Here is a 16,555-nt window from a genome sequence, read left to right as displayed (position 1 = left end):
CCCAGGCCCAGTCTAGCCATCAGGCAGATGTGGACACACAAGTCCAAGGCTGCTGCCAAGGGGCCGGGGGCAGACTTGCTCGCCAGGGACTCCTAGGCTCGAGGCGCAGCTGTGCTTCTGCCTGACACATATCAGGAAATGCCTGACCCTCCTGGGACCTCAGTTTCCCATCTGCGCAAAACAGATTGCAATGCACTAAAGACATGCCTGGGGGACTGGGCACACTCTAGTGAGTGAACACAATACCTTGCATAAAGGCCTGGGTTCAAACCCCCAGTCCCCACCTGCAGAGAGGAAACTTCACAAGCAGTAAATTAGTGCTACTGGTGTCTCCCTTTCTCTTTCCCTATTTTCTCTCTCAATTTCTGTCTTATCAAATAAAGTTTAAAGGGGGGGGTGGGGAATGGCCACCAGAAATGGTGGATTTGTAGTGCTGGCACCAAGCTCCAAGAATAACCCTGGTAGCAATTTAAAAAAAGGAGGCGGCATGCCTAGTTCTCTCCCTCCACCCACCTCCATGCCACAGCCTGAGTCCCCAGGCAGCTCACCAAGGTCCAGCAGCACACTGTCCGATGGGAAGGTCGACCCAAACTCCTCCTGCAAGTGGTAGGCCCGATGCAGCAGAGACTCCAACTTCTCAGCAAACTCTTTGCGCTGTGACTCTGGCTGTCAGGAGAACAATGACTGTCAACCCAGGCCCACTGAGCTCCCTATGGGAATATTCCTCCCCTCTCCAAAGATGCTGGGGGGGCAGTCCCTAGAGAGAGGAGAGAAGGCCTGGGGTCCAGTAATGAGAGGACAGGATGCAAGATGTGCCAGTTCCAACTGAGACGTGTCTAAGTGTGAGCACACCTCAATTTCTAACATGGCCAAAAACATTATATAGACTGGTGGTTCCTCATGTGGACTTTAGATTTACTAGATTACATAAATTATAATAATACTGTTGCCAGGGCTTTGTTTGCCAGTTCCCAGTGGACTCATTCCTTTCTCCTTTAAAAAAGTTTCAGAAGGCAAAGAAGTGGCTCCTCAGGTAGAGTGTACACACTGCCATATACAAGGACCCAGGTTCCAGCCCCAAGCCACCACATGGAGGAGCTCCAGGGGAGAGCTTCACAAGTGATGGAGCTGTGCTACTGGGTCTCTCATCCCTTTGTCCCTCCTTTCTTATTGTTGTCTCTCATCCTCTACTTTTTTCTTTTCTTTCTTCCTTTCTTCCTTTCTTTCTTTCTTTCTTTTCTATCAGAGCACTGCTCAGCTCTGACTTATGGTGGTGCAGGGGACTGAACCTGAGCTTCAGGCATGAGAGTCTCTTTGCATAACCATTATGTTATCTACCCCCACCCACCATCCTCTATGTTTAAAAAGAAATAAAGGAGTCAGGCGGTAGTGCAGTGGGTTAAGCGCAGGTGGCACAAAGCACAAGGACCAGCGGAAGGATCCCGGTTTGAGCCCCCGGCTCCCCACCTTCAGGGGAGTCACTTCACAAGCAGTTGAAACAGGTCTGCAGGTGTCTGTCTCTCTCTCACCCTGTCTTCCCCTCCTCTCTCCATTTCTCTCTGTCCTATCTAACAACGATGACATCAATAACAATAATAATAACTACAACAACAATAAAAAACAAGGGCAACAAAAAGGGAAAATAGATAAATAACAAAAAATTTTAAAAAGAAAGAAAGAAGACTGCTAGGAGTGACAGAGTCATGTAAGCAACAAGCCGCAGCCAAATAAAAAGGCAAAGTGCCCAGGAGGTGGTGCAGTAGATAAGGCATCAGATTCCCAACCATGAGGTTACAAGTTCAGTTCCAAGCATTACATGTGCCAGGAGAGGGATCTCATTAATAAGTAATTATATTTTTTAAAAGTTCAGGTAAGGAGCTGGGTGGTGGCACTCCTGGTTGAGCACATACATTACAGTGCACAAGGACCAGGGTTCAAGTCACTGGTCCCTACCCGTAGAGGGAAAGCTTCACAAGCAGAAAAACAGGGCTGCAAGTCTCTCTCCCTTCTCCCCTCCCTCCCTATTTCTCCCTTCCAGTGTGACTTCTCTATTTATTTAAAATATAAATCATATTTTTAAAAATATAGACCATCTCCTAAGAGTTGGCTAGGGCTTTGGAATTCAAAGCAGGTCAGGGATGTGGTGCAGTGGATAAAGTGGTGGACTCACCTTTGATTCCTGGCAGTGCATGTATCAGAACGATTGCGGGCTCTCCTCCTCTATCCTCCTATATCTTTCTCTCATTAGCAGATAAATAAAATCTTACAAATGAACCCCACACAAAAAAACATGAAGAAGTTTTGAGTTCGAACCCCAGCAACACATGAGCCAGTGATATTACTGTTCTTCTCTCATAGTAAAATAATTTTTAAAAATTCAGATAGTGGGAGTCAGGCAGTAGCTCAGCAAGTTAAGCACAGGTGGCACAAAGTGCAAGGAAGAGCGTTGTTGTTAAATTTTCGTAGGCTCTTGCCGGCCTGGCTTGCTTCACGGCGGGGTAACAGAGACGCGGAGACAACGGCTGGGCAGGGAAGCTGTATTTCTTTATTCAGGAACAACGATTCATAAACTAAGACAAACTAATCACCAAACAGAACTCTGCTGTCTCTTTGCGGCGGCACAAGCACTCTCTCTCTTACTCTGGAACTCAGGAACCCAGGAACTCTGCCCTCAGGAACTCTCGTACTCGGGAACCCTCTGAAACTCCCGCACTCTCGAACTCAGGAACCCTCTCCCAGGGTTCCTTGGGGCAGGGCCAAGCAGGCCCGCAAAATTAATAGGACTGATCCAATTCTCTTGGCGGGGGGAGGGCTAGAACAAACCAATGTAAAGCATACGACAGAGCGTAAGGACCCCAGTTCAAGCCCCCGGCTCCCCACCTGCAGGGGAGTCACTTCACAGGCGGTGAAGCAGGTCTGCAGGTGTCTATCTTTCTCTCCCCCCTCTGTCTTCCTCATCTCTCTCAATTTTTCTCTGTCCTATCCAACAACAATGACATAAGTAACAACAACAATAATAATGGCAACAATAAAACAGCAAGGGCAACAAAAGGGAATAAATAAATAAATAAATATATTTTTTTAAAAAGTAAAAAAAAAAAATTCAGATAGTGAGGGGCTGGGGAAACAGCCTCAAGGTTAAAAAGATTTTCAAACCTAAGGCTCTGTGATCCCAGGTTCAATCCCCAGCATTACTATAAATCAGAGCTGAGCAGTGCTCTGGTCTTTCTCTCTTTGTATCTCACTTATTAAAAAGTAAGAAACTAAAATATTAAAAACAAAATTCAGATAGTGAGGAGAGACACAGCAGCACTGCTCTACAAATCATAAAGCTTCCCCAGTGCCAGATGTTCCCAAGTGGTGCTGGAGGCCCCAGCCCTGGTCCTTATGCAAGGTAAAGTGAATACTCTTATCAGGTGAGCTATCTCCTACCCATATATCATTAAAATAACTTCACCTGTGGCCTTTTGCTTTCTTAATGTTGTCTCAGAAAACTGTAGATGAGATAAGTGGTCTCCTGCTGAACAGCCCTGCTCTAGACTCAACCTGAGATCAGACTTAGATACCAGCAGTTCCAAATTCTGTGGCCTAAAGCAAGCAAACTTCCCATTCTGAGCTTCAGTTTCCTTATCTGTCATCCAAAACAAGAGTAGCTGCTACTTCTAGAGGGGAGAGAGCACAGAGGCTCTGACCTCCCAGGTTCAATCCTCAGCACCATCATAAACCAGAGTTGAGCAGTACTCTAGTGAAAGAAAGATGAGGGGGGAGGGAGGAGGCTGAGAGTATGGATCAACCTGCCAACGCCCATGGTCAATGGGGAAGCAATTACAGAAGCCAGACCTTCCACCTTCTGCACCCATAATGACCCTGGGTCTATACTCCCAGAGGGATAAAGAATAGGAAAGCTATCAGCGGACAGGATGGGATATGGAGCTCTGATGGTAGGAATTGTACCCCTCTTATCCTATGGTCTTTTCAGTGTTTCCATTTTATAAATAAATGAATAAATAAAAACAAAGGGAGGGAGGGAGGGAGAGAGGGACAGAAAAGCCTGCTCACAGCCCAAGAGTTGACAATAGATGAGACATTAAACCCTTAAGCATGACGCTCTAAGTACAATCCCCAATACTGCATGTGCCAAAGTGATGCTCCTATTCTCTCTCCTTCTTCTCCCCCTCAAAAATACATAAATCTTTAATATAAATTTTACTGTTAGCTATGAGAATTTATAACTGCAATTGTTATTTTTTAATATTTATTTATTCCCTTTTGTTGCCCTTGATATTTTATTGATATTGGTGTCGTTGTTGTTGGACAGAACAGAGAGAAATGGAGAGGAGGGGAAGCCAGAGAGGGGGAGAGAAAGATAGACACCCGCAGACCTGCTTCACCACCTGTGAAGCGACTGTCCTGCAGGTGGGAAGCTGGGGTCTTGAACCGGGATCCTTACGCCGGTCCTTGTGCTTTGCACCTCCGGCACTTAACCCGCTGTGCTACCGCCCGACTCCCAATTGTTTTATTTTTTTAAAGATTTATTTATGAAGGGGAGAAAGACAGAGCTGTGGTGACCCCAGCAGGGGTTTGGGACTATTAGCATACAAATGACGTCACCCTGAGGAGGGGCTTCAGAGAAGGGGATGTATAAAAGCAGGGACTTGGAGCACATGGCACTCTTTGGCTGCTGCTGCTGCTGCTTCTGGTCAGAAGCTTCTTCTGGTCAGGTATCTGCCATGGCTGCTTCTCCTGGGAACTGAACACGTGTGACTCTGCTAGCCGGCAAACTTTTAGACCCCTCTACAGCCATGAGCAACCTTTACCAGAGCTTATAACTGTTTATCTTATGGGACTAAACTTTGATAACCATATTCAGACTTTATAGACCTAGCGTATGCTTAACCCTTGATGACAATTGCTTATTTTGCCTTTTACCTGTCTCACCTAATAAACTGTGTACTGATTAAACCAGTTCCCAGCTCCCACTATGAATTCTTCTATATGCGCCACAAGCAGCCCCAACCCCTATACCTCTTTTTAAGTTAATTTACAACACAGAGCATGTACAACTATCACTCTGGCATATGCAGTAACAGAGATCGAACTCATGACCTTGTGCATGACTAAGATGCTATCCAATGCAACATTTCCTGAGCCACTTAATTATAAAAAAAAAAAAAAGTATGCATATTTGGTGCCAGGCATCGGGCTCAGGATCTCGTGCTTAAGAATCCAATGCCCTATCTACTTCTCTACCTCCTGAGCCACTTTAGTTGTGGATATTGTGACTATAATATGGACAGACAGGCCCCAAAAGAGCTGAGTTCAGACCCATTGTTGATGCTGTTAGCTCTGTGCACGCAGAAAAGCAGAGCACCCTGGAGGCAGCAGCCTGAACCTCAGTGACCTTCTCAACAGGCCAGACATAAGCAGGCCTGACTGTGTTTTCCAGGGAGGTTGCCAAACCCTGTACCTGCATGTAACCAGACCCTGGGGAGGATTCCTGGTCTCAGGCCATGAGGGGAGAGCCCAAAGAGCCCAGGGGGGGTGATCACAAAGGAGACAAATGGCTTTCCCTGTGCAGGCCCCCAGCACCCTTTAAAGCAAGATTGCTAGGACCCCAGTTCACAGAGGAATACTCAAGGAGGTGGAGTGGACCAGCCCACCCAGCAAGAGCACAGGACTCTCTGCTCTGATTTGCCAGCTGAGACCTGGCTGCTCTTTTTCTGTGATGTCACCTTGGGCTAAGAGTAATTTTTTTTTTAATGTGACACGAGAAGCACAGATGACAAAAGAAAAACCTGACACACTTAACTTCAACAAAATGGAAAACTTTGGCGCTTCATGGATAAAAGTGAAAGGAGGTCAACAAAATGTTTCTCTGACAAGGAACTTAAAGCTAAAATATAATAAAAATCCTGGGGGTGGAGGACAGGTGATGGTGCACCTGATTAAGCACACACACTATGGTAAGCAAGGACCTGGGTTCAAGCCCCTGTGCCCCCACATCTGCTGGGAGAAAGCTTCATGAGTGGTGGAGAAGGGCTGCAGGTGTTCAGGTGTCTCTCTCTCCCTCTCTATCATCCCCTCCTTTTTCAATTTCTCTTTCTCCATCTAATAATAAATTTAAGAAAAAAAGAAGAATCCTTAAAACTCAGTAACAAGAAGACAGGTAACCAATTTAAAAACAAAGCAATGGATTTGAATACAAATGGCCCATAAGCGCATGAGCAGCAGATCAAAACCATTAGTTGAAAGGGAAATTCAAATTAAAACCACAGTGAAAGACTTGAATGACTAGAACAATGAAGTCAAATAACAGGGCCAGGGAGCTAGTTCAGCAGTAGCACAGAGGACTTGCAAACAAGCTATCCTAAGCACTACCAGTAGCTGCCAGAGTTGAATGGTACTCTGGACTGAAATTAAAAGGTAAAAGGTCAGATAATGAGAAAAAAAATACCACAGGGACAGAATGGGTCAAAATTGGGAATCGGGCAGTAGCGTAGCAGGTTAAGCACAGGTGGCTTAAGGATCCCGGTTGGAGCCACTGGCTCCCCACCTGCAGGGGAGTCGCTTCACAAGCGGTGAATCAGGTCTGCAGGTGTCTGTCTTTCTCTCCCCCTCTCTTGTCTTTCCCTCCTCTCTCCATTTCTCTCTGTCCTATCCAACAATGATGACATCAATAACAAAATAACAACTACAAAAATAAAACAATAAGGGCAACAAAATGGAATAAATATTTTTTTAATCTTTAAAAAATAAAGAAATAAAGAGAGGCCTGACAGTGGCACACCAAGTTGAGCACACGCACTATCATGTGCAAGGACTGAGGTTCAAGTCTCTAGTCCCCACCTGCAGAGAGGAAGCTTCATGAGTGGTGAAGCAGGGCTGCAAGTGTCTCTTTCTTTCTCCCTCTCTCTCTTCCTCTATCTCCCCCCTTCCCTTTCAATTTCTTTTTATTTTATTATTGGATAGAGACAGAAAGAAATTGAGGGTGAGGAAAAGAGACAGAGATACCTTCAGCCCTGCTTCAACACTTGTGAAACTTTCCCCCTGCAGGTGGGGGCCAGGAGCTTGAACTTAGGTCCTGTGCACTGTAATGTGTGCTTTTAACCAAGTGCGCCACCGCCTTGAGAAATCAATTTATTTCTCTGCTCAATAAATAAAAATAAATACAAAGAAAAGGAAAAAGACAAAGGTCATGTGATGTACTCCACTAAGACCACAGGCCACTGGTCCCTAGTCCATTAATGTATGTTCCTTACACAATTCAAGGGAAAGCCATCACAGTCCACTGAGCAAGTAATTACTTGGGACAAGGCTTGTGTGAAGGACATGATGGGAGTAATTTTACTCAGCTGGACTGTCACCTGGTCCAGGGGAGAACATCCATGCAAAGAAGGCAGAAGTGACTGGCTGGCAGGAGGAGAGGGTGAGGGAGGGGTAGGAAAGATGCAGGAGGGGACCACCCACCTCAGACTGTACATCTGAAGCAATCTCCGGGTTGCGGAGGCTAGCTCCAGGTGTGGGGGTGCTGCAGCTGTCGCCCCTCTGCCCCACACTCAGCGCCTGCTCCCACTTCTGCAAAGCCTCCTCGAACAGCTCCATGCCTGAGTGAGAGCACAGAGAGAGGGAGATTCAGGTCCCCAGAGAAAGAGGGCAGCCTAGCCCTGCACGATGGCCCCCGGGGAGGCTCAGAAGAACAAGGGGGTGGGAAGGATGTGGGGAACCAGTTCCAACTCTTTTCAAGTTGCTAGAAATAGAAATAGTCCCTGGTTCAAAAATGGCTGGGAACCATTGGAAGGGGGCTAGAGGCAGAATTCTCTGGCAGCCACTCTCCTACCACACCCATCCCTAGGGTGAGCCCCAAAGCTGGCCTCCTGGCCCGTACCTTGTATGTAGAGGCTCTCGGCATGGCCATCACTGGCAGTCATAGACTCTTCCATTCCTCTGGCCTCCCATGGTCCTGAGCATGCGGCCGTGGGGCTGGATGAGTTCACGGCCACCATCTGGGCACCAAGCAGCACAACAACCAGAGGGCAAGGAGTGAGGCCTCCTTGGGCCATGTATAGGGTCCCTGAGGCTTTGACCACTGCCCACCACCACGTGTCACACACCCCCTCCAGACAACATCCTAGGAGCCAGCATGCCCGATGCCCCAGCATAGCTGGCTTTACCTAACTCCCAAGCCCCTATGACACCTCACAGAAACCACCAAAGTGAAAGAGAAAGAGAGGTCAGTACCCATCCAGGCACCTGGATTCCTCTGAATCCTGCCCTGTTGGCATGACCTACTGCCTACTCTGGGACTCCTCTCCTGTCTGGACAAAGAAGACACTGGCAGGCTGTGGGACTCCACGGGACAAGAGTATTGTATTCCCGTACTCAGCCATGGCTGCCAAGAGAGTAGCTGGCTCAAAGCTGGAGCTTAGTGTTTGCTGAATTAATATTAAGCCATCAGTTAATATTAAGTCATTAATGACAATCCCTGGATGTTGGCAGGGACGGATGGAAAAGGAAGGAATGAATGAATGAATGATGGAATGAAACCTCTTTGCCCATCTTCCAGTCCACAAGCTCCTTTGGGCAGAGATGAGACAAAGTCCCCGGATATGACAGGCAGCCCAACCACCGGGCCAGGCCTGGAGCCCTCCCAGATCCTCACCGAGGCCAAGCTGTGGGAGGAGCCAGAACGCTTGCTGGGCTCGATGGAGGAGATGCCACTCAGAGTGTCATTGCTCTTGCTACTGGGGCTCTGGACCCTGCGGCTGGAATAACCTGTAAGGAAAGGGAGGTATTTATGTATAAATACCACCTGGTATTTATGTGCAGACTACTCCCCATTCCAGGCCACTCCTCCAGCTCCCCCATTTGGGGGAATGTCCTGCTCTGCTAAGTCAGGGCAATGACTGAGCACGAGCACGAAACAGAGCACTGTTTCCTGCATCTTCTCCTGCCCACTACAGTATCCCTGACATCTAGAAAAGGGGTCCAGACCTGCCAGCACCAGCCCGAAAATGAGGGCTGACTACTTCCCTGCCTCCTCCTTACCCAGTTTGCCTGTGTAGCTGGCTGACTGAATGACTTACTGATTGACTAGTCTGGGGAGTTTCTTCTACTTAGAAGGAACTGAAACAATAGCTTTTTTTTTCTTTTTTTTTTTTTCCTGATAGAAACAGAGAAATAAGCAACCCAGGTGTCCAACAACAGATGAGTGGCTGAGCAAGTTGTGGTATATATACACAAGGGAATATTACTCAGCTGTAAAAAATGGTGACTTCACCGTTTTCAGCCGCTCTTGGATGGACCTTGAAAAATTCATGTTAAGTGAAATAAGTCAGAAACAGAAGGATGAATATGGGATGATCTCACTCTCAGGCAGAAGTTGAAAAACAAGATCAGAAGATAAAATACAAGTAGAACCTGAACTGGAATCGGCATGTTGCACCAAATACAAATCCAAGAAGGATGACAGGGGACCTAGTGGGGGCTGTATGGTTATATGGGAAACTGGGGAATGCTATGCAGGTACAAACTATTGTATTTACTGTTGAATGTAAAACATTAATTCCCCAATAAAGAAATTTAAAAAAGAAAAAAAAAAAGAAACAGAAATAGAGAGGGAGAGAAAAAGAGATACCTGAAACACTGCTTTACCACTGGTGAAGCTTCCCTGTGTAGATGAGGACCAGGGACTTGAACCCAGATCCTTGTGCATGGTAATGTGTGCTCTACTGGGTGAGCCACTGCCTGGCACCATGGCAACAATATGTTGTAAGTTACAAAGGTCATTTCCCCCACCTGCAGAGGGAAAGCTTCACAAGTGGTGAAGCAGGGCTGCAGGTGTCTCTCTGTCTCTCTCCCTCTCTATCAACCCCTTCTCTCTTGATTTCTGGCTGTCTCTACCCAATAAAGAAATAAAGATTATAAAAATAAATAAAGAAGGAAAGAAAGAAAGGAAGGGAGAGAGAGAGAAAGATCGTTTCAAAAAGTGAGACTTGCCAGGGATGCAGCTCAGTGATAGGGCACAAGCTCCATATGCATGAGGATCTAGGTTCTAAGCCTGGCACCAAAAATAAATAGACAAATAGGTAAATAAAAGCAAGAAAAGGGGAGTCGGGCTGTAGCTCAGCGGGTTAAGTGCAGGTGGCGCGAAGCACAAGGACCGGCATAAGAATCCCGGTTAGAGCCCCTGGCTCGCAACCTGCAGAGGAGTCGCTTCACAAGGGTGAAGCAGGTCTGCAGGTGTCTATCTTTCTCTCCCCCTCTCTGTCTTCCCCTCCTCTCTCCACTTCTCTCTGTCCTGTCCAACAACGATGACATCAATAAGTACAACAATAAAACAACAAGGTCAACAAAAGGGAATAAATAAATAAATATTTTTTTAAAAAAGCAAGAAAAGAAGGCAAAGTAAAATAAAAGAAGTCAAAGATGGTATGGAAATGGCTGAGCGTTCCTTAGGAGACAACACAAAACAAAAACCGGGGGCCGGGCTGTAGCACAGGCGGGCTAAGCGCTTACATAGCGCGAAGTGCAAGGACCAGTGCAAGGACCAGTGCAAGGATCCCGGTTCGAGCCCCCAGCTCCTCACCTGCAGGGGGGGAGTCACTTCACAGGCAGTGAAGTAGGTCTGCAGGTGTCTCTTTCTCTCCCCCTCCTCTCTCCATTTCTCTCTGTCCTATCCAACAACAATGACATCAATAACAACAATAATAACCACAACAATGATAAAACAATAAGGGCAACAAAAATGGAAAAAAAAAAATAGCCTCCAGAAGCAGTGGATTCGTGGTGCAGGCACTGAGCCCCAGCAATAACCCTGGAGGCAACAACAACAACAAAAAAACTACATTAGGACTTCTCTGGATCCTGCTCTAGGTGAATCTAAAACTTTCTTTGGACCAAGGAGACAGCATAGTGGTTACGCAAAAGGCTTTCATGCCTGAGGAACTGAGGTCCCAAGTTCAATCCTTAGCACCATTTTATGGCAGGTAGCACCACCAGAGCTAGAAGTACTCTGTCCTCTCTCGCTCTCTCTGCATCTTTCCCTCTACATCTCTCTCACTGAAATAAAATAAATCATCTTTTTCTGAGTTGACAAGATAGCTCACCTGGCTAGTATATCTGCTGCTTTGCATCTGGAGGAAGCTTTAGTGCTATACTGTCTTTCCCATTCTCGTTCTCTCTCTTTTTAAAGATTTTATTTATTTATTTATTTATTTATTTATTTATGAGAAAGATAGGAGGAAAGAGAGAATGAACCAGACATCATTCCAGTACATGTGCTTCTGGGGACTGAACTCAGAACCTCATGGTTGAGAGTCCACATCACTGTCTCTGTATTTATCTGAAAGAGTCAGCCCAGAGTGGTGAAACCTCTTCTTTTTCCAACTGGAAAGACAAGACTTCTGAATCAGCAAAATAGCTCACCTGGGAGGTGTTTGCTTTACCACACATGTGACCTGTGCTGAGTCTAGTCCTCACTGCACTGGGGGAAATTTCAATAATTGTGTTGTTTTGTCTAACTTTAAAAAAAAAAAAAATTATTTATTTGTTTTCCCCTTTGTTGTCCCTTGTTTTTTTAAATATTTATTTATGTATTTATTTATTCCCTTTTGTTGCCCTTTTTTTATTGTTATAATTATTATTGTTGTTGTTGTCATTGTTGGATAGGACAGAGACAAATGGAGAGAGATGGGGGGAGACAGAGAGGGGGAGAGTAAGCGACTCCCCTGCAGGTGGAGGGCCGGAGGCTTAAACCAGGATCCTTATGCCAGTCCTTGCACTTAGCGCCACCTGCGCTTAACCCACTGCGCTACTGCCCAACTCCCCAACAATAAAAAATATTTTTAAAAAGAAATACTCCAACAAAAATAGAGGTTGGAGGGAACAGCAAGGACAGAGTAAAATGCCAGTGTCTGAGGCCTTATCCCTGGCACCACCACACGCTTAAGCTGGTAAGTGTTCTGGTCTCTTGCTCATTAAAATAAAATAACTAAGTCTTTAAAGGCTGGGGAGAACCTCGACTTCTGACTGTCTCTATCCAATAAGCAAATAAAGATAATACAAAAAAAGGGGGGATCCCGGTTCGAGCCCCAGCTCCCCACCTGCAGGGGAGTTGCTTCACAGGCGGTGAAGCAGGTCTGCAGGTGTCTATCTTTCTCTCCCCCTCTCTGTCTTCCCCTCCTCTCTCCATTTCTCTCTGTCCTATCCAACAACAACGACATCAACAACAATAATAAAAACAACAACAACAATAAAGACAACAAGGGCAACAAAAAGGAAAATAAATAAATATCAAAAGAATGAAATTTCTGGGTCATAGGCTAAGTGTATGTTCACTGTTATAATAGACCTTAAAAAAAAAAAAGCTCTGGTAAAAAAAAAGGGGGGGCACACCCTACATGGCTCAGGACCTAGTTCTTCATAGTTCTTCCTGATCCTGAGCCAGGGACCTCCCTCCATAGATAGGAGCCATGCAACCCCTCCCTCACCCCACCTGCTCTCAAAGTATTCTCATATAACAACCATCAACAAGTGAGTGCTTGCATCCTATCACCCACCAAATCCTTAATGTGACTCTGGGAAAGAGTTTCAACTGGTTCACAGCCAAGATTGCTGGGGGAGGGGAGTGTCACTAGCCCAAGATCCCAGTTAATGGGGTGTAGCTACGGCTAGACTCTGCCTCCTCCCCACCCCCCTCACACCTACCTTTCTTTACCGATGGGACCTTCCTGGCCATGAGGATGGGGAGGGGCACAGTGCCCAGATGCTCACCTCCCATCTCAGGGCCCACCTGTTTCTTCCTCCGCCGTCGCCTCTTCAGCTGGTGGGCAGCCAGGGCCAAGGCCACAGTGCCCAGGGCTGTAGCAAAGAGGACCTTCCGCAGGCCTGGTGTCAGCCGCAGCTGTGAGAAGGCAGACTGTGGGAAAGGGGGAGACAGTTGTGACTTCTGCAGTGTGCACCACAGAGATGTAAAGGGGGGAACGGGTGAAGGCCAAGTGACAATACCGAGGAGGCCATATTTGGGGTCCAACAGGTGTCACTAACACCATCCACTAGGACTCTCAATGCTGCCATAACACCCTCCTGGGTCTTTATCACCTGTCTGAATGCTCAGTATTTTCCAAATAAGGAAACTGTGGCCCATGCTGACTGAAGTATATGATGGAGGTGATAGAGATATAGAAATTGAACCCAGGTCTGTGTCCTCAATTCTCATCAGCTCCATGAAGCTGATGTTCTCCCCACCACTACTCCATTCTCTTCTGCTCGCTAGATGCGAGTCCAGTCGTTCAGTGGGGCTGCCTCCTACAGGGTAGAGGTTTAAGAAGTGCCAAGATGGGAGTCGGGCGGTAGCACAGCAGGTTAAGCACAGGTGGTGCAAAGCGCAAGGACCGGTGTAAGGATCCCGGTTCCAGCCCCCAGCTCCCCACCTGCAGAGGAGTCGCTTCATAGGTGGTAAAGCAGGTCTGCAGGTGTCTATCTTTCTCTCCTCTCTGTCTTCCCCATCTCTCTCCATTTCTCTCTGTCCTATCCAACAATGACAACATCAATAACAATAATAACTACAACAATAAAACAACAAGAGCAACAAAAGGAAATAATGAATTAATTAATTAAAAAAAAAAAGAAGCGCCAAGATGGTGTATTTCACTAAAGTAAAAGACTCTAGGATGGGTGGGGAGGGGAGAGTACAGGTCCTGGAAAAGGATGACAGAGGGCCTAGTGGGGGTTGTATTGTTATGTGGAAAACTGAGAAATGTTATGCATGTACAAACTATTGTATTTAGTGTCAAATGTAAAACATTAATCCCCCAATAAAGGGGGGAAAAAAAGTGTCAAGAGATATGGACCAGAAGGTAATGCAGGAGGCAAAAGCATTGGGCTCTCAAGCATGAGATACTACATTTGATCTCTGGTATCACATGTGCCAGAGTGATGCTCTGGCTCCATATTTCTCATTAATAAATAAATATTGAAGAAGAGGGGTGAGGTGGTGGTGCATCTGGTTAAGCACACGCATTACAGTGCGCAACGGCCAGGTTTAAGCCCTGGGCCCCCACCTGCGGGGGGAAAGCTTCATGAGTGGTGAAGCAGGGCTGCAGGTGTCTCTCTGTCTCTTTCCTTATCTCCCCCTCTCCTTTCAATTTCTGTCTCTATCCAATAATAAAAATTAAATAAGGAGGAGGAGAAGAGGGAGGAGGAGAAGAAACAGAAGTAGCAGCAGCATCAAGAGACCGGGACAGCCACAGCCATATCAAATAGGCACGGAGGCAAGGGGTATATTACTGACTCCTTTGCTAGGCTGAAAACCAAGGTTAAAAAAAAAAATCATAGATTCCAGGGGTGAAGGACCAGACTTGGGGTCCCAGACTCCTAACCCAGTCCTTCTTCCCCTGCAACAGGAGGAGAAACTAGTCACCTGGGGCTGTGACTCTGAGGCCCCAGCTCTTGCTGAGGCAGAGGTGCCCTAGCTGAGTGGCTCCGCACTTCAGGGACCAGAGTGAGCAAAGGGTAAGTCATTGGGCTTAGCTGGGTGTTAGCACACAGAGGTATAAAAGCATAGGAAAAAGGCTGGGAATAATGTGAGGTCCCAGGTTCATTCCCCATGAGCCAGAGCTGAGCAGTGCTCTGGTCTTTCTGTGTCTCTCTGTAACTTTCTAAAAAAGAAAAAAAAGTGGTCCAGGAGATGGAGTAGTGGATAAAGCATTGGACTCTCAAGCATGAGGTCCTGAGTTCAATCCCTGGCAGCACTTGTACCAGAGTGATGTCCGGTTCTTTCTCTCTCCTCCTATCTTTCTCATTAATAAATAAATAAAATCTAAAAAAAAAATATATATATATATATATATATATGACACCATGGATATGCAAAAGACAAAGGACGTGGGGGGGATACCATAATGGTTATGCAAAAAGGCTTAAGCTCTGCAGTTCCAGGTTCTATCTCCCCTCCCTCCCTGCCCCCCCATCACCACCACTACCAGCAGCTGAGCTATGCCCTGGTTTTTAAAAAAAAAAAACTTTTATGCCTGAAGCTATCATGTCTCAGGTTCAATCCCCAGTACCACCATAAGCCAGAACAGAACAATGCTGGTCTTTCTGCATCTCTCTCTTTCATTTAAATAAATAAATAAATTCAAATTTATTTATTTAATAGAACAGAGAGAAACTGAGGAGAGAGAGAGAGAGATTTGCAGCACTGCTTCATTGCTTGTGAAGATTCCCCCTTGCAGGTTGGGAGTGAGGGACTGAGTCTAGGTCCTTGTGAATTGTAATGTGTGTGCTCCACCAGGTGTAGCACTGCCCCGCCCCTATATACAAAAAACATTTTTTTTTTTAAAGCATAGAAAACTGGGCTGTTGATTAAGTGCACACACTACATTGCACAAGGACTTGGGTTCAAGCCCCTGGCCCCCACCTGCAGGGGGAAAGCTTCAGGAGTGGTGAAGCAGAGCTGCAGGTGTTCCTGTCTCCCTCTCTATCTTCCCCTCCCCTCTCTATTTCTTTGTCTCTATTCAATAATAAAGAAATATTAAAAAATACTTTCCATACAATATAAAAGAAAACTGGGCTGCAAGGTTTGAGAGGTGGTACAGCAGATAAAGCACCAAATTCTCAAATGCAAGGTCCCAAGTTTGATCTGTGGCATTGCTTGGACCAGGGTGATGCTCTGACGTTCCCTCTCTCATTGATAAATAAAACTTAAGAGAGAAAGAAGGAAACTGCAGGGGGAGCACACCTGGTTAGGTGCTCACATTATAGTGAGCAAGGACCCAAGTTCAAGCCCTTGGTCCCTACCTGCAGGGGGAAAGCTTCACAAGTGGTAAAGTAGGGCTGCATGTATTTATCTCTGTCTCTTTCCCTCTCCATCTCTCCCTCCCCTCTCAATTTCTCTGTCACTATCCAATAATAAATAAATAAAATATTAAAGAGGCTGGGCGGGGATAGATAGCATAAGAGTTATGCAAAGAGACTCTCATGCCTGAGGCTCCAAAGTCCCATGTTCAATCTAACACATAGCCATAAGCCAGAGCTGAGCAGTGCTCTGGCAAAAAAAAAAAAAAAATTAAAGGGGCGCAGGGGGAGGGGGGAGAAGAAAACTGGGCTTCCCCACTGCTAAGAGCAAGGTGGAAAGAGTAAGAGCATAGTCTTTACCTGCCCGAACGTTGTGTACAGGAACACAGGGATCTCAGCCACCGTCATGGCCAGGGCCTGGATCATGGACATGCCCTCGGTCCTCCGGAACGCCATGGCAGGATCACAGTCCGCACCCCAGGCGAGAGCCCTCAGGGCAAAAAGCTTCTCAGAACTCTTCAACTGGTGGGAGGCTGGGTCTTGGGTACCATCCACACCCCAGCAAGACAGGGACACAGAGACCAGAGGGTTCTTCCACAGAGCTGAGAGACAGGTGTCTAGGAGGGGACATTAGGTCACAGGTAAGCACAGGGAAATACAAAGTGGCCTGAGAGGTTAAACACTGGACCCTCAAGCATGAGGTCCTGAATTCGATCCCCAGCACTGCAAATGTCAGAGTGATGCTCTGATTTTCTTTCCT

At 46.5% G+C, this 16,555-nt stretch overlaps 1 protein-coding gene across 3 annotated transcripts in view; it reads right to left on the bottom strand.

Moving 5' to 3' along the window:
* The window catches only part of MIGA2 (mitoguardin 2), a 37,905-nt gene that overhangs the window by 13,712 nt on the left and 7,638 nt on the right, over window positions 1–16,555 (bottom strand). For 2 of the 3 annotated variants that reach the window (XM_007527038.3, XM_060200339.1), the window contains exons 2-7: window positions 16,156–16,397; window positions 12,706–12,916; window positions 8,660–8,772; window positions 7,886–8,003; window positions 7,468–7,604; window positions 549–666 (exon numbers count right to left, since the gene is read on the bottom strand). In XM_007527038.3, the coding sequence (XP_007527100.1) occupies window positions 549–666; window positions 7,468–7,604; window positions 7,886–8,003; window positions 8,660–8,772; window positions 12,706–12,916; window positions 16,156–16,251 (793 nt within the window). In that variant the 5' untranslated portion in view covers window positions 16,252–16,397. The remainder of the gene's footprint in view (window positions 1–548; window positions 667–7,467; window positions 7,605–7,885; window positions 8,004–8,659; window positions 8,773–12,705; window positions 12,917–16,155; window positions 16,398–16,555) is intronic. The other variant, XM_016189981.2, reaches the window with a different exon arrangement.

The sequence above is a fragment of the Erinaceus europaeus genome, chromosome 10, assembly GCF_950295315.1.
Source record: "Erinaceus europaeus chromosome 10, mEriEur2.1, whole genome shotgun sequence".
Classification (NCBI taxonomy): Eukaryota; Metazoa; Chordata; class Mammalia; order Eulipotyphla; family Erinaceidae; genus Erinaceus; species Erinaceus europaeus.
This window is presented reverse-complemented; position numbering and strand designations above follow the sequence as displayed.